The sequence below is a fragment of the Pleurodeles waltl genome, chromosome 2_2 (genome assembly GCF_031143425.1).
Source record: "Pleurodeles waltl isolate 20211129_DDA chromosome 2_2, aPleWal1.hap1.20221129, whole genome shotgun sequence".
Taxonomy (NCBI): Eukaryota; Metazoa; Chordata; class Amphibia; order Caudata; family Salamandridae; genus Pleurodeles; species Pleurodeles waltl.
The window spans coordinates 1,189,163,226-1,189,185,141 of record NC_090439.1 but is presented as its reverse complement, the minus strand read 5'-3'; the positions used below and the strand labels follow the sequence as shown (position 1 = coordinate 1,189,185,141).

The 21,916-nt window shown below is 41.8% G+C and overlaps 1 protein-coding gene across 1 annotated transcript in view; it reads right to left on the bottom strand.

The window, feature by feature from the left end:
• Nucleotides 1–21,916, bottom strand: part of LOC138279265 (vomeronasal type-2 receptor 26-like) — a 129,519-nt gene that overhangs the window by 49,708 nt on the left and 57,895 nt on the right. Inside the window, exons 3-4 of the mRNA XM_069219392.1 lie at nucleotides 7,152–7,388; nucleotides 34–97 (exon numbers count right to left, since the gene is read on the bottom strand). Coding sequence (XP_069075493.1) covers nucleotides 34–97; nucleotides 7,152–7,388 — 301 coding nt within the window. The remainder of the gene's footprint in view (nucleotides 1–33; nucleotides 98–7,151; nucleotides 7,389–21,916) is intronic.

The window sequence follows — 21,916 nt, the reverse complement described above, 5'->3', positions numbered from 1 at the left end:
TCCACCTCTTCTCAAACAGGCCCATGAACAAACCTGCATAAGAAGGGGAAAACCTGGAGCACATGGCCACCCCCTGTTTCTGTTGATACCAGTCTTGCTTAAAAAGAAAAAAATTATTGTTGAGAATCAAGGAAATCATGTCTAATAGCATCCTTGTGTGTTCCCATAGACTTGCAGATTTCTTGTTCAAAAACCACTCAATTGCTTCCATCCCCACATCAAGTCTTATACATGTATACAAAGATTCCACATCTAAGGTAACAAATAGCATATGCTCATCCCATTCCACATCGCTAAGAATACTTAAGACATGCATTGTATCCTTAATATATGATAGCAAATTTTGTACCATAGGTTTCAAAAATACATCTACATATTCAGAAAGTTTTTCAGTAGGACCAGCGATACCTGAGACTATTGGTCTGCCTGGAGGAAAAGGTAATCTCTTATGAATTTTGGGTAAGGTGTAGAAACATGGAAATCTTGGTCTGTCAACCTTAAGATACAAAAACTCATCCCTACTCAATAAACTTGATTGGTACCAAATTTCCAGTTTCTTATTGATATTACCACACAACTTGAGCGTTGGATTAAAACCAATCTTTTCAAAACATTTCTCATCATTTAACTGTGACAATATCTCATTCTCATAGTCTGTTCTATTCATTATAACCCCATTCCCACCCTTGTCGGCTTGTCTTATCATAATACTCTTGTTTTGCTTTAAGTCTTTAAGTACTCGTTGCTCACCCTGACTTAGGTTGGTGGGTTTACTATACAATCTATTACGAGATATATGTAAATCCATGTCCCTTCATACCAAATCAAAACAAATATCCAAATTCCTGTTTTCCAAGGACTTAGGGTCCCATTTATTTTTCCGACCACTACTGGTACGAATATCATGTGTAATATCCAAATGACTCAAAATTTGTGAGAAAATAATAGGGATCTCCTCCTGTTCAGAAATGGATAGCAATGTAGCAATATCAAATACCTCCTTAATTGAAAGTGTGTTGATCTCCAAGTTCTGTACAGAGTTATCCCTCCTTGCCATACCTGTTGGGTTTAGTTTGAAGTATTTTTTCAATTTTAAACGCCTAACAAATTTAAATAGGTCGATCTTTAATCTGCATAAGTCACCACGGCTGCTAGGGCAAAAGCTTAACCCCTCTCAAGGAGTGATATTGCTTCAGGTGATAATGTCAAATCCAATAGATTAACTATATTGATATCTGAATCATTTGTAGACCTCACAATCTTTTGTCCCTGGACCTGGTTTTCATGCCTAGTCTATCTGTTGGATTTTCCTCCTCTCCTGCCCCTTCTGGTTTTCCTGTGATTTGTTTTTGCCTACTTTGATCCCGATGACTTTGTTTCATCCTCAGAAGCTCCTGTAAAAAAAACTCCTACTATCACACTGTATCTGTGCTGAGGTACTCACTCCACCTTCCGTATCACTCTCACTCGACACTGGTACACTTAAAGAAGTGGAGCCGGAAGAAATGGAGGTTTGAGATTCCCGTCTAGGGGGATTTGTGTGGACCAAGTGATCATACTTCCTTGCGAACGTAAAAACTCTACCCGTTTGATAACCTCTCTCGTCTCGTTTAAGTTTCCTAGTTTTTCTTTGCATAATCTCCTCCTGATATTTCAATAAAACTTCCTCCAAAATCCTATAATTCTTTTCGGTGGCTTCTGGAAGATTCAGTTCCTTAATTTCACCCTCTAGTAAAGTAATTTCTTTCTCAAGTAAGGCCACTTTCCTTTCTGAATTAGTAATTAGAATTTCCATCAACCTCATGGAACTTGAAGTCAGTTCCTTATCCCATAAGTTTAGTAAGTCATTATCAAGATCATTGTAAGTAGGAAAAATCTGGGACCTTAATCCCCTAGGAATTCGATTCAATTTAATATACTGTTTTAATGTAGTTCCGTCCCACCACTTAGGTAATTCATTCTTTTTCAACTTCTCTAATCTAACAAATTTACTCTTAAGGCCCTCATTACGTGGACAGCTAGTGCTAGTAAATGATACTGTACGGCCTTCAAAGTCACTTAATTGAATAAGACAAGATAAGGGGAGATGAAAACGTCTAAATTCTTGAGCTTCAAATTATTGTCTCCTCCTTATAATGCATTCTTTTTTCTTCAATGGGAATAGTTGTTTCAGATATAACATATTTTCCTTCTCTTTCTATTTCTAATGTACTTTACCTTTCTGTCTTCTCTTTTGTTCTGCAGATTCACCTACTTGTCTTATTATACTCCCTGGCAAGTATCTTATCTCACCGTTAAGTTCCTGACCTCTTGTGAAGCCTAGATGTGTCATCCTCAACCTATGTTTCCATCTTTCCCAGATTTATGTCTTAAAAGTATATTTTTTAATCTCTTCTTTGTAAGTATGTTTCTACTTACCTTCTCTTTCCATAATATTTTTACTTTTTATGTATTTGTTTTGCCATGTCTTGTTATCTTTTATTTTAACATTCCTGTTTGATTTTTCGATGGTTTGCAGTATACAGGATTTACTTTAAATCTAATGTGATATTATATGACCTAACTGTTCTGTTGCTTATTATCGTATTAGAGTGATTCCATGGAACCGTACGGGGGTGAGATCTCCATTTAAGAAACAGAGGGACGTATTATCTAACAAGTTGCATCGCGGTGCAGCAGGACAAGTCACTGCACTGTGTGAATGGGAGAGAGTAAATAGCGCCATATGTAGTAAGAGACATGTGAAGCTCTTCAGCGTTCTTCCTGTGCTGGTGCACTGTTAGTTGACGAAGGACCTCGCAAAACAACCCTTAGAGGCATTTTCCTCTGTATATGCTTGTTACAGAATGCAGAACAAATATAAAGAGGAAGTAACAAGGAGAATTAAAGATATTTCTCCTCATCACACCTGCTTCAGGGAGCCGTAGCTTTTTGATGCATTTCCAGGTTTACAGGTCTCTGTAAATCTGGCAATGCACCAAAATCCATGGGTGGACACATGGAATAACTATGCTTCTTCGTATGACACCTCCCCAATGCATGGCATTTTGCACTGTTTTGCATTATTTTACATCTATTAATCTGAAGCAAAGCCACGCAAGATGGATTTGCAAGCCTTAGTAAATGCCAAAAATGATTTTGTGCCAGTCCTGCAACATAAAAATGATGCAACACCAACCAAAAAACTTAGTAAATGTGCTTCTACAGAGTATTGGCACATCTTTTCAAACTTTCATCCAAGAAATCCATCTTCCAGAGTTGGAGGTAATGAAATTAATACAATTGGGTAGGACAGGTTTGTTTTTTCTTATGATAGAGGAAACTGAATAGTGTAGTTATTATGTTTAAAAGAATTCCTCAATATAGTAAAACAGACAGCATTAATTGACCCTTGGAGAATTTCTAATCTCACGCTAAAGGCATACACATATTCTTCCCCTATTTATCATAGCCAATCAAGGATTGATTATGTGTTTTTGTCAAATGTTTTTTTCTAATATTAGTTACAAACCGAAAGACGTTCAATTTCAAATCATGCTTCAGCTGGTATTGAGTTGGACATATTGCCCATGGCTATGGTTAATAGAAGATGGTGTTTTACTAATTCCCTTTTATTGTGTGAATGCTTTAATGTTTCTTTTGAGATGTATTTAAAAAGATTTATTTTATTTCCTTAATCAGTCTTATATAATATTAATGCTACTATTTTGAGAGATTCAGTTTTGTAAAGAATTTGTTAATTAATATTAACTTTTATATACTCCTAAGCATTTACAGACCGCAGACTAGATTAACGCTTGTCCTTCCTCTTTAGATATGTTTAAGATGCAGATGGATTTCTCCCTTTTAGAGAAAGACATTTCCATAGATAATATCTCTAAAGCTTCATGTCCAGATGGATTCATTGTTGATTTTAAAAATATTTTTTTACATTATTTTGCCTAAATGTTTTGACTTAATACAGACTTTTTCCTCGATTGGCAAAGCTGATGATTCTGTTTTAGATTTGGTCAATTTGTTTATTCACATAGGAGGGTAAGGACATCCAATTATGCAGATATTATAGGCTCATTTCAATAAATAATCTAGATTATATCTTGTTTTAAAAAAACCCTTGCCGTACATCAGAATCCTTTTTTCCTACGTTATTAGGCACAGAGTAAACATGTTTTTTTTTCAAAACAATATTTATTTCTGCTAATACATGATACATTTTGTAATACTCTCAATAAGCCCCATAAATAACGATTCTCTTGTGGCATTAACTCTTGATGCAGGAAAGGCTTTTGATTGTGTATGTTTGCCCATGAAACACTCAAATGGAACAGCTTTGGCTCTAACTTTGTAAAATTAATTTATTTTGTTTATTCAACCCTCTAATACAACTATTTTTGTTCATGGGTTAATTTCTAATCAATATACATTGCTATAAGTGGTATAAGAAAAGGTCACTCTGTGTCCCTATTTTGTTTATTCTAATAATGAAACCTTTTTTACCCAGAATTCAGTGTAATGCAACAATTCAAGATTATCAGTATTGAGAGAAACAAATCAAAGCAGATGCATATGCTAATGATTTTATTATTTGTTTCAAACCCACTCTCATCTTTACTTGCTTTTCTAAATGAAATACAAACTGACTCTTCGGTTTCAGGATATTAATTAAATTCTGGTACATGTGAGATGTCATTTCTCAACTCTCGTTGTTTTAAGCAGGATTTCCTTGTTACTGACTACACTCAGAATTCTAAAACTATTAAATATTTACATTTATGGTTAGCGGCATCAGTCAAAGGTACCATGAAAGGAAATTTAGGAAGCTTTTAGGAGGTCTCTCGGAAGAATGGAAACAGTTTTCATCAAACGTTATTATCGGAGACCTTTTGATAGTGGTTAAATTTTTACAAATTACAAAGGGCCAGATGTATCAAAGTCCCGGTTTGTATTTCCTAAATATCCATTTTTAAGAAACAGCGATTTCTTAAAAATCGCAATCGCTACTACTGAATCGCAATTAGGGAATGGGACTCCATTCATCCCTGTGGGCCTGTAGGCCCTTAGGTGTGAATGGTTTTGCATTACCTAATTTACAAATTCTTGTTAGGAATTCGCAAATTAGGTAATGCAAAGCCCAGGGTGCTGGGGGCCTAAGGCCCATTTGATGCACCCCCAGAAAATATTTGTGGACTTGTGAACCGCACACATGTCCTAGGGGCATGTGTGCGCTACATGTCATTTTTAAAAATTCATTTATAATGCATTTTTTAAAATTGCACATGCTTACCACCAAATTGGATTTGGTGGTAATTGCATTTCCTAAATGCCCAATTCCCATTTAGGAAATGCATGATACGTGTGCTTTGGAAATCACAAATAGGAATTCCCTATTTGCGATTTCTTATTTAGAGAAACGCAATTTGCGATTCCCTAAATGGAGTCGCAATTTCAGGGAATTGCTATTTTAGCGATTCCTTGAAATTGCACTGCAAATGCCTTTCATAAATCTTGAAAGGCATTTTTGCATTTGCAAATGGTCGAATTTTGCGATCTGCTCCGTTTGCGAATGCAAAATTGTTTGATACATCTGGCCCAAAATCTTTTTAAAATTGTAGTCAAATAGCCTTTCAAGCCCGGTGGTAAGCCATCTGCCGTAACCATGGATTGGATGGGTCCTATTTTTCTTCTATTTGCCTTAAAATGAGAACAGAACATGTGTGGTCACCAGTCACATTTTAATTAGATAACTCAGCTTTAAGGAAGAAAGTCCATCATCCGAGTAGTGAATAAAATCCCAAACATCCTTGAATTTATTCTCTTGTTTGTAGTATTACACATATAGATTTATATAGATTTACGAGAAAGTGGCACATCAGCTGTGACACGCCACTTTACTTGCACCCCCTGCGCCCCCCTAATGACACAATACGGCGCACCACGGCACATGTTAAGAAAATAGCGTCAAAATGAATGATGCTACTGTGATACTTTGCAGGATTAGCGCCATAAATTGTGGCCCTAATCCTGCAAAGTAAAGGGGGTGGCATTGACAACAATGGGTGCATCATTTTAATGATTGATCTTGGCAGGCAGTAAAAATGATGCAAAAAATGGCTCATTAAAATGTTGTACATTTCACTACTTCATTTTTATGGGCCTCCCTGCGTGAGAACGCCCCCTTTGCATACATTATGCCTGGTGCAGGCATCATGTGGCACAAGGGGTTACAAAGTTTCACAATGCAAGCATTGCGCCGCTGTAAATATGGCAAAGGAGAATGGCCTCCTTAACGCCACTTTAGCGTAGTAAAATGATGCTAGTGTGGCGTTAAGCGGTGCTCGGGCCTTGTAAATCTGGCCCTTGCTATATAAATGTATTCATTGCTTACATTGAAACACACGTTTTCCTTATATTTCTTAGTTCTTTCTTCCTTCGTATTTTGCCCAAACTGTTTAGTATTTCATTAGATTTCAAGTTGTTTTTCTAACAAGCGGATATTTTTCTATTTAAACATTATTGCATTGCAATTTATGCTATGTATATTTTAAAACAAATGTATTTTAATTTGCGTCAACAAAACACCTTTTAAAACTTTTAAAAATAACAGCATTATTAGTAACCGGAAAGGTTATGCTTAGAATGGTGTTCTCTGTAACTTCAAACTCATTGAATCATCACTTGAATTAGCACTACTTGTACCCGGAAGAAAGTGCTACTAATGATGTACTCTCTGACTTCTAACTCACTGAGCTGTCACTAGCATTATTAGTACTAGGGAGGATGTGCTCAGAATAGTGTGTTCCATTGTTTCCCTTTCACTGAATCATCATCTTTCTTAGCATCCTTCATGGCTGAAGAGACTGTGTTCAGAATGTGGGCTGGAGAGTATCTCTCTCTTGATTTTGAACTTAACAAGTATTGCTGTAGTGAATGTGTTTAAAAGTCTGTGCTCACTGACTCATGACTTAAAAAACACTCTTAGAAGCTAGTCAGAAGTTGCTTCAAAGCATTTGCACTTTAGATTACTTTTCACTTTAAAAGTTTAACATTGTTGCAGTGTGTGTCACAATATGGAGTCATGGTTGATATTACACTGAACCAGTTCAGATAGCCCTCTGAATGCCAAAAGATTATATGGATCATAATGCACTAACCTTTTTCAAGTGGTGACCACCCAAAGGCCAACGGATGGAGCTCTGGTTGATGAGAAGCTGCTGACCCGCTGGGGCAGAGAGATCTAAATGTCCAACCTTAAAGGCTGTGAAGGTGAAGGGCTTACTGTAAACAAAGTTCAAAATATCATACTTTTCTTGTAGCGTCCGTCTGCCATGAAAAGATACTTCATCCCCAGCAGCAGTTTTGAAATGTACCTTCTGGAGGAAGCTGTTAAGCTAAATAATAAAAACACAAGCTCAGTCGATCAAGTGTATGCCTAGATCTTGGGTTAAACACACAACCTAGAACCATCCAGGACTACCGCTGTGGCATGCATTGGTTCTATTGCACTATTTATTTATTGGCATTTCAGAAGTATTCACATTTTCAAAAAACAATGGTGAGCAGTATTTCTGAGACGATAAAGGTCTTTGTATCAGACCTAAAAAAAATTGGGCAAATTCTGTAACTCTACAAATGTTACTTTAAATGCTCAAACCACAATTTTACAAACCATGCCATAGAAGAGCACTTTTTATTTAGCTGTGCAAAGCCTACATATTGTTATGGATTGATGCCCTCCGCTTTCGTCTTATATTCTTCTCTTCCACCTCTTTTTAGTCATGTATGTTCCTGGCAACAGTATTTTCAGCTTCCTCATTTTCTTTGAGTAAATGATTCCATTTCTTTCCTGTGTATGTAGTAATCTCCATGATCTGAAATATTCAGCTTCTGTTACTCTCTGTTCATCTCAAAATTAACTTCAAGTTTGCTTACATATAGGAATCTGATCATTTACCTTATTTAGTTTGTAGTTCTGTAGGTGGCCAGCGCTAGCCAAGAAGACTTTTAAAATAGAAAAACTTTAACATCATAGGATCACTTTTATCTGACTAAAAGTCTGTTATTTAGTTGAGTAAATAACTTGCTTTTATTTGTGTTAGGAACACACATTTATCCTATGAAGAATATTATCTATACTTTTAAGTTTACTAGGCTACATCGCCGTTTGGGATTTGTCCATGTGTGTTGTATTGTATGGGGTTAGGGTTTTCTTTAATATTATGGTGACTCCACCTCTCTTTGCAGGTGTGCTTTCTGTTTCCTTACTTACTGTGGTTTTCTGTCTTTTCCCTACTTACAACAGTTTCAACACGGTCACTTTTCAACATAGTGTAGTCAATATTTGGAAAGTGGGCTTCTTGTAACAGGGCTGTGTCTGTGCCTTTTGTGCACTAGCATTGTAAGATCATATGTCTTTAGACAAAAGAGATTCATCTGTGCACATTGAGGGAAGAGATATTTAATGGCACTGGTTTATCTATCGATGTCATGTCTGAGGAAGAGGTATACTGTGAAGCTTGTATGTACCTTTGCTGATTGATAATGGGAGTCTGTCTTCAAGGGAAGTGACTGAAAGAACAGTTAGCCTTTGGGATTGATTTTGAATAACATGAATAAGGTAGATTTAGGTAGTGCATGTTTTTATAGACAATGGGGAATGATGTCATATTTTCTGGGTGTAATGTGTTGGTGTATTTCCTGCAGAGCATTAATGGTATTCTTAGAATATGAACTCCTGTATCCCAGGCATTTGAGTATTACTATATAATGGTCTTAGAGTGCATTGCAGTCTTCTGATGTGTAGTGCAACTATTCTGTACTTAACAGGATTGGGTTTCTAGTAGGGACATTGACAATCGCATGCTTTTCCGTTATTGTTCCTAAATATTAATGAAACATAACTATGTCGCTTAACTGAACTTGTACCTGTCACATCTTTTTAAATAAATACACGGACTGAAGTAATTTATATGTTTTTTATTTTGTGTTTGGAAGGTCAGGTGGGAACTGTCACTATGTGCCCCTTCGACTATCTTCTCAAGGCTTTCCTTGCCTGATTTCTTCCTGATCATTCTCTTGGTTTGCAGTCAAACGTTTAGAACACATCAGGTTTCTTGTGTACTCGAGAGGAGCGGGACCACGATGATGCAGCAGTACAGTGTCTCCAGCACCTCAATTGAGGAAGTCGATTTAGTTTTACCGTTTCCTAGGGCTGTGGATTCTGTTGTTCTTCCATCCATGAGAATTGTCACTTTTGCTGCCTTCAATCAGCCAACTAGCCTGAAAGCAAGGAAATTCTTCCTTATGATATTGGTGTTTGTGGACCTGTCTACTGATATCAATATAGATTGTCCATTATATAGAAAATTATTTTTATTCTTTTTAGCTGCCAGTATTATTATTATGTGCTGATGTCGTAGCAGGCATGCAATTATAGGAATCAGCCCCCTAGAGTTATTTGAGAATCAAGTGTAATTTTAAGTGCCCACTAAAAGCCCAACAGCTTGTCATCTTGATATTGAATAGATGTGGTAAAAAATCTGTCTAGAGGGTAATCATATCTTCTCTTTCTTCTGTCTCAGCAATTCTGTCAATCCTTATATTATCACAATGAGAATGGTCTTCTGAGTCTATGAGTCTCTTTTTCAAGCTGCTGGCTGCAGATTGTGTTGATCAATAGCTGGGTATCTCACACAAGTACTTCTTTTCAAGGTCTAGGATTGTTAGAACCAGGTACCATATTTATGATCGGGTTTGTGTTGCTCTTGCACCACGCAGTGTGGTGCACGAGCAACACAAACTTAAGTCTGATTTTTTAAGCCATGCAAAGCCACTTTGCGTGTGCTTCAAAAATCTGGAGTAATGCACTGCAGCTCAAATCACTGGGAAGCATTACTCTGCCTTGGGAAGGTGTTCCATGGGCATTGTGTGGGTGTTGGCACGCAACACCTATGGATTCTGAGGCATACCCAGATTTACAAGAACTTGTAAACCTGGGGATGGGCCAAAATCTTACACTTGATCTCTATTTCTCCTCATTTCTTCCTGCACAAATCCTGCATGAAAAGCAGGCAGCCATGCAGCATGGCTCAAGGATACCTGTGTTGGCGCTAGGCAGACAAAAGGCTGCCAGCGCATGGGAAACAACAGGCATGTGCTATAGTCTTTTAAATTTGACACATTTCTGCCCTTTCCCTGTTGTGCGGTGCAGCACAGCGAGGTGACATGTTGCGCTGCACTGTGTGACTTGGACACAAACATGGCCCCAGGTGTCTGGCATTTTATGATTGAATTCCAGGTCTCATTCTGTGCTAGAGCAGGTTAGAGCAGTGATCCGGTATCAGCTTTCTAAATAGTCCTTGTGATAATACGTTAAAAGTCCGTAACTCTGTAAATTTTCTGTGAATCTCTCTTGAGCAGAGAGGAGTTCTGCTTTTGATCCAAGTCACATCGTTTGCCATAATCTCATACTTCAATTGAATTCTGGTCTCACTGGGATGTGCCTGTTACCGCAGAGGATGATGCCTGTGTGCTGTACTGTACTTTGAACTTTACTGAGTTCACACAGTAGTTATGCACCCAACTTGGCTCCACTGTGAAAGGCTTATTCCATCTACTTTTAGTACAGGTTGAACACTTGGAGTTATGTCTTACTACCTCAAAAATGGTCTCTCAAGAGCCACCACCTCCAGTAAACTACATGCCCCCATCACCTCTGACCCTGTATGCCCCCAACCCAAAAGTAACAGTGGTGGAGGACTCTCCTTCAACTTCTATACCTGCAATTATTCGTGTTACGTCAGAGCCCCCTTATTTGTCATCTTATTTTTAGCAGGGCCCAGAGCTTGTTGGGTGCTTTACATTGACAGCAGAACTCCAAACACTTTCATGCCAACTCTGTGTTTGCATCCTGCTGCTTGCCCCTATGTTCTGATTCTTGATAATGTCCCCAGTTTGCGTCCACAAACTCCAGGGGAAACAATAGAGGTAAAAAAAGCTGTTCAAAAACCTGGATGTTAATGCCTACAATCCTGGTCAAATTTTAATGGTTAGAAGGGTTGCTTGTATTGGTCCTACAAATATATCTTTGAAGCGTGATTGTTGTTTTTTGAAAATATTATTGCAACCATGGGAGGCGGCATTGGGTACAAGTTCCATTGGATGTGGGAAGTGGCATTGGGTAAAAGTTCCATTGGATGTTGGAGGCGGCATTGGGTACAAGTTCCATTGGACGTGGGAGGCGCCATTTGGTAAAAGTTCCTTTGGACATAAAAAAAAGCTGTAAACTTAGTACTTGTATAGCGCTCTTTTAACCGGTAAGTCAGGCTTCTTGGCACTGTATGCATACCGCTGTGGAACCCTTCCTAGCTTTCCCTGTGAAGTGCCCACTCCTGAGCATCCCCAAGGTGAAGCCAGGAATCCCAGCACTGCTGGGACCATTGTGGAGATTAAGTAAGCTATTGCCCAGAGTTAGACCCATGATTAGATTGGCACCAAGACAAGAATTATCAGGTCCAAGGAAATTGAGCCCAAGACCCACCGCAGAAGGAATTGAACCCTGGCCCCGGGACAGACCTATGCATTAGGGTGTGTCACTCTAACCATTGAGCCACACTTCTCCACAACATGGGAGTTGGCATTGGGTAAAAGTTCCATTGGATGTTGGAGGCGGCATTGGGTACAAGTTCCATTGGACGTGGGAGGTGGCACATGGGGGAGAGCTTTCTGCGGCACAGCAGTTTGGGACTGCTAGCCAATGGTTACAAGTGTTGTTTGTGCTGTCTTTTGGTCTGGAGAATAATTCAACATAAATTCAACCATGTCTATGAGTCATGCGTAATCAGAAAAGAAACCAGAAAAGGAACCCAACGGTGATGTCATTGTCTTCAAAAAACATATATATTACAATCCTGTTGTTTTACACTTACAGCTAGTCACCTAAATGTAGTACAACTGAGGTTTTACCTCTCTCCTCCATCTTTCGTCCGCTTCCATCACTGTGCTGAAAGGTCATCACCCGGGAATGCTGCTTCTGATGTCCCTGAGTTTGGTTTACCATTACAAGACAGATTTCAGTGTTTGGAGGCCCTTGATCAAGTGGATTGATACCTTAACCCTACCCCAGGAAGTATTATTGGCGTCTCTGATTATGTAACAGACACCCTCCTACTGGTATAATGAATTCCTTATAGTATTGAAGGATTATTAGAAAGATGGTCTTTATAGAATTGAAATCTTTCATGAACTGCTATGAAATTATTTTGTTTCACTAAACCAGGCCCCCTTCACATCTCTTTTTTGACAGTTATATTTTTATGCCAATAATGCTGTTTCATCAAGTCCTGCTAGACCAAAGGAGAGGGGCCATCCACTTGGTTTAAGGTGTTTGTTGGCTTTTTATTACTGAAATTCTTGGTTGTGTCAAATATTTCTTGCATATTGTTTGTAATACCTTTATATGTTATTTGGTAAATTTTTTATAATGTTTATTTTTCTTACAAGAGTACTCAGACTTTGGATGGACTATTTAATACGACAAAAAGTGTCCGTGTACTGATGAAGTCATCTTTCAGAGAGTTCAAGTTCATTTTGTGTGGAGATATTAATACTAAATTGTCTGTCTCGTTTGTTAACTGATTTACATTCAGATAAAGACACTAATACACTAATACACTAGCAATCTGATGCCTGGGGTGTCCTGCTTCACACTTTTATCTTAGAGTGGACTCTTATTAACACCCTGGAATCTAATATTAGGTGTAGGAAAGTACCATCTTGCCTGGCATGTTACCCCCATTCTTACTTGTGTGTATGTTTGTTTTTGCCTGTGTCACTGGGACCCTGCCAGCCAGGGCACCAGTGCTCATAAGTGTGCCCTGTTAGTGTGTGTTATGACTAACTGTCTCACTGAGGCTCTGCTATCCAGAACCTCAGTTGTTATGCTCTCTCTGCTTTCCAAATTTGTCACTATAGGCTAGTGACCAATTTCACCAATTCACATTGGCATACTGGAACACCCTTATAATTCCCTAGTATATGGTACTGAGGTACCCAGGGTATTGGGGTTCCAGGAGATCCCTATGGGCTGCAGCATTTCTTTTGCCACCCATAGGGAGCTCTGACAATTCTTACACAGGCCTGCCACTGCAGCCTGAGTGAAATAACGTCCACGTAATTTCACAGCCATTTTTCACTGCACATAAGTAACTTATAAGTCACCTATATGTCTAACCTTCACTGGGTGAAGCTTGGGTGCAAAGTTACTTAGTGTGTGGGCACCCTGCCACTAGCCAAGGTGCCCCCACATAGTTCAGGGCAAATTCCCCGGACTTTGTGAGTGCGGGGACACCATTACACGCATGCACTATACATAGGTCACTACCTATGTGTAGCGTCACAATGGTAACTCCGAACATGTCCATGTAACATGTCTAAGATCATGGAATTGTCACCCCAATACCATTCTGGTATTAGGGAGACAATTCCATGATCCCCCGGGTCTCTAGCACAGAACCTGTGTACTGCCAAACTGCCTTTCCGGGGTTTCACTGCAGCTGCTGCTGCCAACCCCTCAGACAGGTTTCTGCCCCCCTGGGGTCCAGCCAGGCCTGGCCCAGGAAGGCAGAACAAAGGACTTCCTCAGAGAGAGGGTGTTACACCCTCTCCCTTTGGAAAAGCTGAGAAGGGATAGGGGGGAGTAGGCTCCCCCAGCCTCTGGAAATGCTTTGATGGGCACAGATGCTGCCCGTCTCTACATAAGCCAGTCTACACCGGTTCAGGGATCCCCCAGCCCTGCTCTGGTACGAAACTGGACAAAGGAAAGGGGAGTGACCACTCCCCTGACCTGCACCTCCAGGGGAGGTGCCCAGAGCTCCTCCAGTGTGTCCCAGACCTCTGCCATCTTGGATTCAGAGGTGTTGCAGGCACACTGGACTGCTCTGAGTGGCCAGTGCCAGCAGGTGACGTCAGAGACCCCATCTGATAGGCTCTTACCTTTCTTGGTAGCCAAACCTCCTGTCTTGGTAGCAAAACCTCTTTTTCTGACTATTTAGGTTCTCTCCTCTGGGGTATTCTTCAGATAACGAATGCAAGAGCTCATCAGAGTTCCTCTGCATCTCCCTCTTCACCTTCTACCAAAGGATCGACCGCTGACTGCTCCAGGACGCCTGCAAAACCGCAACAAAGTAGCCAGACGACTACCAGCAACATTGTAGCGCCTCATCCTGCCGGCTTTCTCAACTGTTTCCAGGTGGTGTATGCTCTGACGGTAGCCTGCCTTCACTCTGCACCAGAAGCTCCGAAGAAATCTCCTGTGGGTCGACGGAATCTTCCCCCTGCTAATGCAGGCACCAAAAGACTGCATCACTGGTCCTCTGGGTCCCCTCTCATCCTGACGAGCGTGGTCCCTGGCACACAGCAACTCTGTCCAAGTGACTCCCACAGTCCAGTGACTCTTCAGTCCAAGTTTGGTGGAGGTAAGTCCTTGCCACCCCACGCTAGACTGCAAAGCTGTGTTCCCCATGATTTGCAGCTGCTCCGGCTCCTGTGCACTCTTCCAGGATTTCCTTCGTGCACAGCCTAGCCTGGGTCCCCAGCGCTCCGTCCTGCAGTGCCCAGCTCGCTGAGTTGGCATCAGACGTGGTGGGACTCCCTTTTGTAACTTTGCGTGGACTCCAGTTCACTCTTCTTCCAAGTGCCTGTTGGGGTACTTCTACGGGTGCTGCCTGCTTCTGTGATGGCTCTCCGAGTTGCTGAGTGCCCCCTCTGTCTCTTCCTCCAAGTGGCGACATCCTGGTCCCTCCTGGGCCCCTGCAGCACCCAAAAACCTCTAGCGCAACTCTTGCATCTAGCAAGGCTTGTTGGCGGTCATTCTGCACAGGAACACGTCTGTAAGCTTCATCGCGACGTGCGACATCAGTCTTCCAAAGGAGAAGTCCCTAGTCCTCTTCTTTCTTGCACAACTCTAAGCTTCTTCCAACCGGAGGCAGCCTCCTTGCATCTTCATCCGGGGTTTCCGGGGCTCCTGCCCCCCCGGGACACTGTTGCGACTATTGGTCCCCTTGTCTTACAGGTACCCAGGTCTGGAAATCCGTTGTCAGTGCACTGCTGGTGCTTGTCCTTCTTGCAGAATCCCCCTATCACGACTTCTGTGCTCTCTGGGGGTAGTAGGTGTACTTTACGCCTGCTTTTCAGGGTCTTGGGGTGGGGTACTTTTCTAACCCTCCCTGTTTTTTTATAGTCCCAGCGACCCTCTACAAGCTCACATAGGTCTGGGGTCCATTCGTGGTTCGCATTCCACTTTTGGAGTATATGGTTTGTGTTGCCCCTATCCCTATGTGTCCCCATTGCATCCTATTGTAACTATACATTGTTTGCACTGTTTTCTAAGACTATACTGCATATTTTTGGTATTGTGTACATATATCTTGTATATATTTGCTATCCTCATACTGAGGGTACTCACTGAGATACTTGTGGCATATTGTCATAAAAATAAAGTACCTTTATTTTTAGTAACTCTGTATATTGTGTTTTCTTATGATATTGTGCATATGACACCAGTGGTATAGTAGGAGCTTTGCATGTCTCCTAGTTCAGCCTAAGCTGCTTTGCCATAGCTACCTTCTATCAGCCTCACCTGCTAGAAACACCTCTTCTACACTAACAAGGGATAACTGGAACTGGAACCCACTATAAGCCAGGTCAGCCTCCTACAGGGGGGTTTCTAGAACCTTCCTCTTAAGCTTGTTTAAAGAATATAAGGCGGAGAAACTTGATGCCTGAGATAGAAGGAACTCATCTCTAGGAATGGACGCATTGCCCAGAGAGTAATCCCATTGGGGGTGTTCTCTTTTGTTTAGGGTGTGAAGGGTCCCACAACCTGACATTGGCAGGCAAATTATGATGTTGGGTTCAAGCCCCATGTTGATGCATTTTTAATTACTGTTATTTCGTTTTGCTGTGTGAATCCATAAATACGTAGTAACTATATATATATTGATATATACTCATTATTTGTTGATGTATTGCATATTCTTTGATTATTATTATTCTACTCCTGTTATTATTTTAAGAGTTGCACATGTATTGCTGCATTCACAGTGAGTGCTCACGTTATTATCTTCGTGTAACCTGGGAAGTGCCTTAATAAATTTATTACTCAGACTAAAAGTGCTGCATTCTTTGCATTCCTTTCACTTCATTCCCTCTCAGTTTGAAGAAGAGCAGAACACCATGCCACCTCAATTTGAACCCAGCCTTATGAAAATTAGTTTTGATCCTGCACCAATGGGAACAGTCCGGCCCAAACTGCAAGGCCAGATCCTCACTGAAATGGACCACAAGGGACCCACGACTTAGAAAGTGGGCATTTCTCTGTGCTTACAACTGAGGTGTTTTGCATCCTGATTCCAACCCACGTCTAGGGCATGGTAACAGCTCCACTTTGTGCATACTCCCCAGACAGCCATCTATCAGGGAGGGTTGGGTGTGACAGGGTTAAATCTGCATTCATTTATATACTGATGGTCTTCCTGGGGTGGCAGAGAGGGAGGGTCTGGTAGAAATGGGGTCACTAGTTGGCAGTCCGTTTGCACTCTGTCCAAGTAGGAACCCTTACTCTAGTCAGGGTAAGGGAGATGCACAACTCAGATAGCCCTTGCTCACCCCCTTGGTAGCTTTTGACAAGCAGTCAGGCACAAACTCATACTGTTACACAGTGAAAACATCACACAAGGACTCCACACCAATTTAGAAAAATACCCAATATTAATCTAAATCGAACAAGACCAAAACAATAAAAATTCAACATACACAAGCAAAGATATTAATGTTTAAAGTAAAAGGAGTCTTAATCCATAGAAATCAATGGATGTGCTGTTTGGCACGAAGTACCTGGTATGCGTAAAAAAACAAACCGCAGGGGCGCACCGGCATCGGAAAAGCAAGCAAAGCTTTGATCCTTTACTCACAAGTGAGGCTGTAAATTGTTTCTTTCTCTGACGGGTAAGGGATGTGTTGATTCCACAGGGAAGGGATGCATCAGTTTCCGGACAAGCAGCCTCAGGTCTCTGCGGTGATGTTGAAGACTTTGACGCCCAGGGGCAGTGTGTGGGAAATTCCGATGCGCTGTGCGAATGGTCCATGTTGAGAACAGGTGCTGCGTCAATTCTCCAGCCGCAAGGAAGGTGCTGCATTGATTTTTCTGATGTACAAGCAGCGGTGCATGGATTTCTCCCTGCAGGTTACCAGCTTCCACTTCTAAGGTCCCAGGGACTGGCTCTGGCATCGCTTAGCAAGTCAGGGCCCAGGTGCTGGCATGTGAAGTCTTTAATGTCTGTGAGACTTCAGAACAGGAGGCAAGCTCACTAAAAGTCCTTGCAGAAACTTCACAAGCAGTGTACACAGCAAAGATCAATCTTTGTCCTCTCTAAAGCAGAAGCAGCAACTACAGACCAACCGAGCAAAGAACACACAGCTAAGGGGCAGTACTCCTCCTAACAGCTCTTCAGCTCTTCTCCTTGGCAGTGGCTCCTCTTGATATAGAAGTGTTCTCAAATTGTGGGGTCAGCAGTCCAAAACATATACTAATTTCTGCCTTTGCCCTGCCCCAGCCACACTCTAGGGGGTTGGAGACTGTATTGTGAGGGAACAGACACAACCCTTTCAAGTGCAGGTGTCAGCTCCTCCCTCTCACTCTAGCCCAGGAAAACTCATCAGGATATACAGGACACACCTCAGCTCCCTTTGTGCCACTGTCTAGAGTCAATTCACAAACAGCCCAACTGTCAGTCTAACCCAGATGTGTACTCAGCAGCCAAGCAGAGGCACTGAATGGTTAAGTAGGAAAAGGCCCACTTTCTACATGTGGTATTTTTGTACAGAAAATCTAAAAACCAACTTCACAAAAAGATGTATTTTTGAATTTTGAGTTCAGAGACCCCAAACTCCATTTCTCTATCTGCTCTGAATGGAAAACTGCACCTCAAAGATGTTTAAAGGCAATCCCCATGTTAACCTATGGGAGAGATAGGCCTTGCTATAGTGAAATACGAATTTGGCAGTATTTCACTATCAGGACATGTAGAACACACCAGTACATGTCCTACCTTGTAAATACACTGCACCCTGTTTATGGGGCTGCCTATGGCCTACCTTACATGTACTAAAATGAAAGGTTTGGGCCTGGCAAATGGTTATGCTTGCCAGGTGGAATTGGCAGTGCAAGACTGCATACAGACACTGCAATGGCAGGTCTGAGACATGTTTACAGGACTACTCATATGGGTGGCACAACAAGTGCTGCAGGCCCACTAGTAGCATTTGATTTAGGCCCTGGGCACCTCTAGTGCCCAGGGCCTTACTAGTAAATCAAATGTGCCAATCAGGGATAACCAATTGTATTCACAATTTACACAGGGAGCACTTGTACTTTAGCATTGGTCAGCTGTGGTAAAGTGCCCAGAGTACCAAAAACCAGCAAAAACGAAGTGCAGAAAACAGTCAAAAATACAGGAAGCAGAGGCAAAAAGATAGGGGAAACCATGACCAGGGTGTTAGGTGTAACAGGGTCATTCACACTTTAGACTTGAGTTGGCACTGTCCTGCCCTCATACAAAGGGCTCATTTACCCCCACTGATGTCTGGAGCCAGGGTAGGAGATAAGGGAAATTCTCCAAACTGGTAAGATCTGGCTGGAAACTGCTTCCCCACCTTTGACAAGCTTAGAGTATAAGTGTAGAGGCTCTCACCACATGATTTGGAGAACACTTTTGGAAACTGGGACTGGGCCTCTGCTCAAAGGACTGCTGGACTGCGCAAAGGACTCATCTGCGGTTGCCCTGCTACCTGCTGCTGCTGGGTGGCATAAACAACTCCCTGGACTGCTTTTGTGATTGTTGCCATGCTGCCAATTGCCCTCCTGCTTTCCACTGGGAAGATAGGATAATCCTTATATCTAAGGGTAGTGGTTTTGGGTGTATTGTTTCAACAGAAACTGTCTCTTTAACCACAGTGGTATTGAAAAACTCTGGAAGGGAACTATCCTCCTAATTGGTCCTGCCACTGACCTCAGGGAAGGTTGACTAAAAGTAGCAGGTCGAGCACCCTCTACCATGACCGGCTGAAGGAAAAACTTGTTGGAGAATTATTCTTTCAATTTAGGCTTGAGTCACACCCAAGAATGTAAATCTGGAGATAGATTTCCGCAATTCCTTAAGGAATGGATCACCAAACAGGTTTCCCTGGACTATAGCCCCTGTTTTACAAGTGGCCAGGTCCACTAATTTGAGAATATGTCTAATCAAACGTGGACAATGCCTATTCATCAAAGGGCACAGTTATCACTGCCTAAGAACATTACTGCTCCCTGGGCCCAGCCTGATGACATCTGTGAAGAGATAAGGGATCCTGATTCTTTGGCCTCATCAACCTTGTCAATGATTTTGTTGAGGGGGGCTGTGGCCCACAATATCTCACAACTTATGTTGTCATGACCGTTGAGAGCAGTCTATTCCTTTCTTGGAGTCCTGGGATTTTTTAGCCGGAAAGGTTGCCATCCTAATATCTATCTGTGGTTTCATCGTGACCTTCCAATCCATCACTCTACTGTTAGGTGGGCTCAGACCTCTTTATCTAGTGGCTTCCTGAGGCGGCTGCTGCATAAATGGCTTCTTTCTCAGACAGGATCCACTTTGAGGAGGGGGGTGCAGGATGTCCGCTTGGTCAAGTATATCAAACATGGAGTTAGAAGAGTACAAGGGGTAAAGGGCATGGATGTTCGCTGTCAGGGAGTGTGTGTGTGATATGATGTCCTTTTTTAGCCTATCAAAGGCATCTAGGTCCAAGTTCTGGTCATGTTTCCTTTTCTCCCTCCCACTTGTGACTATTTTGCCAGGCTACCACTGAGGTTGTGGGGCTAGAGAGGTCTGGAGGTATCTTCCTGAAGAGGGCGGTGTTTGATCAACCATTGGAGAGTTTCATCATTTTCCCCTCATGGGTACATGGCTGAGGCTACTACATGTTGGTCCACCTCTTCGCAGAACTATTTGTCTCTTGGGAGGAATGAGACCTATTTCTCCTCGATATATGAGAGATCTGACCTCTGCATGGTAGATATGGGGATCTAGGGAGCTCGCTTGGTGAGTAAATGCTCCGGGACACCAAACCACCCACTGTCACTTTGGGGTATGCATGCTTGGGTTGTCTTACCCGTATGTTTAATTGTATAATAATATTATGGATTGTGTACAGTTATAGACCTGATCTGGTGACAATTGTAGTGCTGCTCAGGGAAGGAATATAGATCCAGTGCACAGGGTAGCTTGCTGCAGGTGAAGCAAGCAAGCAAAGGATCCAGTATGATGCGCTGTCCCTAAAGGTATCTGGGAATCAGCAGAGTGGAAGCACAACATCTTGGCAGCAATAGAGGGGAAGAAATCGAAGTCGTACCACCCAAACAAGGGGAGAGCACCCTTTTGTGGCTGGCAGACAACACTGTGGAGGTTCAATCCTGGGGAGTGACTGCCAGGGGGCTAGAACAATGGATAAGGAGTGCTGGGTGTTTTCAGGTGATCAATAGCACTCAATTATGCAATAAAGGTTAACCAATCCAAGTACAATGAAAAGTTTCTCATTATGCACCCGATCCCTTGGAGTCAGAGAACTTGTGGTACTTATCTTTTCTGCTGCAGGAGCAGTTAAGAAAGAGGGGCATGAGTATACAAGAGTCTATGAAGGACATTCTGCGCTATGAGTGGCCCATGGTTTTTCCTTTTACTTTCTTTAACTGTTACAGTGAAGAAAGGAGAGTATAATTGTAATTGTAAGAAATTGAGTTTTTGGCTGTCAGGGATGGAAGCCCTACTCTACCAACATCCACGATTCTTGTCAAGATGAACCACAAAAAGTCACAAAATTAACCTTTGCTTAACACATTGCATCACTCTATGACTTCAGTGCGTCAAAATGTTATCGCCTGTTCAGACCAGGCGTAAAATAGACGTAGGGCTTTTTCCAATGGGACTCTCCTCCCATTGCTGGATTTGTGTCAGTTTAACAACGCAACTCCATAAATGCGTCACTCTAGCGCCAGCAGATGCATCAGAAAATCTGACGCATCTGTGAAACGTGTGCCATGGAGCTCTGCATTGTAAATGCAGCGCATCTATGGTGTCGTTAAGGGATGTGCGACAGGCACAAGAAATCTCATGCATTGATGTCGAACCATCACTTTCTTGTAAATGAGGCCATAGGTGTTCATCTAGGGAAGGACATACATTTCTCAAACCACCAGTGAGACATTATGCTGTTGTGGAAACCTGAGCTGGTCCACAGCCCTCTCTGAAGTTGGCCCCAGGCTATTGGTAAAGGGTTTTATTACTTAAGTTCATACCTGGAACCATTCCCATTTACTTTGCTTTGCTTTAGGGGAAACAGGAACTCTAGCATATGTGTCTGTCACTGAGATGGTGCTCGGCATCAGTCACTGGTGTATTTCACATTTTTTGTAAATATTATGAAAGCTACAGTTGGCAGTTTTTACTTCCTTTATAAGAAGATACAATGTTACTAGTGGTCTGGTGTGTCATGCTAATGCTTGCAGATGAGGGTTTTTGTTTTACGTGTTAAATCTGTCATACATTGGTGTAAATCAATGCATTTTTAATGAGTTTTTTACATATATTTAGCTACTGTACATTTCTGATTGTCTCTAACATTCGAATAAAGTTCTTTTTCTCGGATCACCTTCCTAAGTGTACACTCTCCCCCACCTCATTTAACAATCTGGTCCCCTAGAGAAGGCTTTCAGATTGTTAACGAAAGTAAGTTAAAATGTAAGAGCTGCCCTTGGCCTCCATTCTGCATGTGACACATGTTTACCTGCCACGGTTGGTGTTCCTTCATCGAGCTCCTAGCAGCA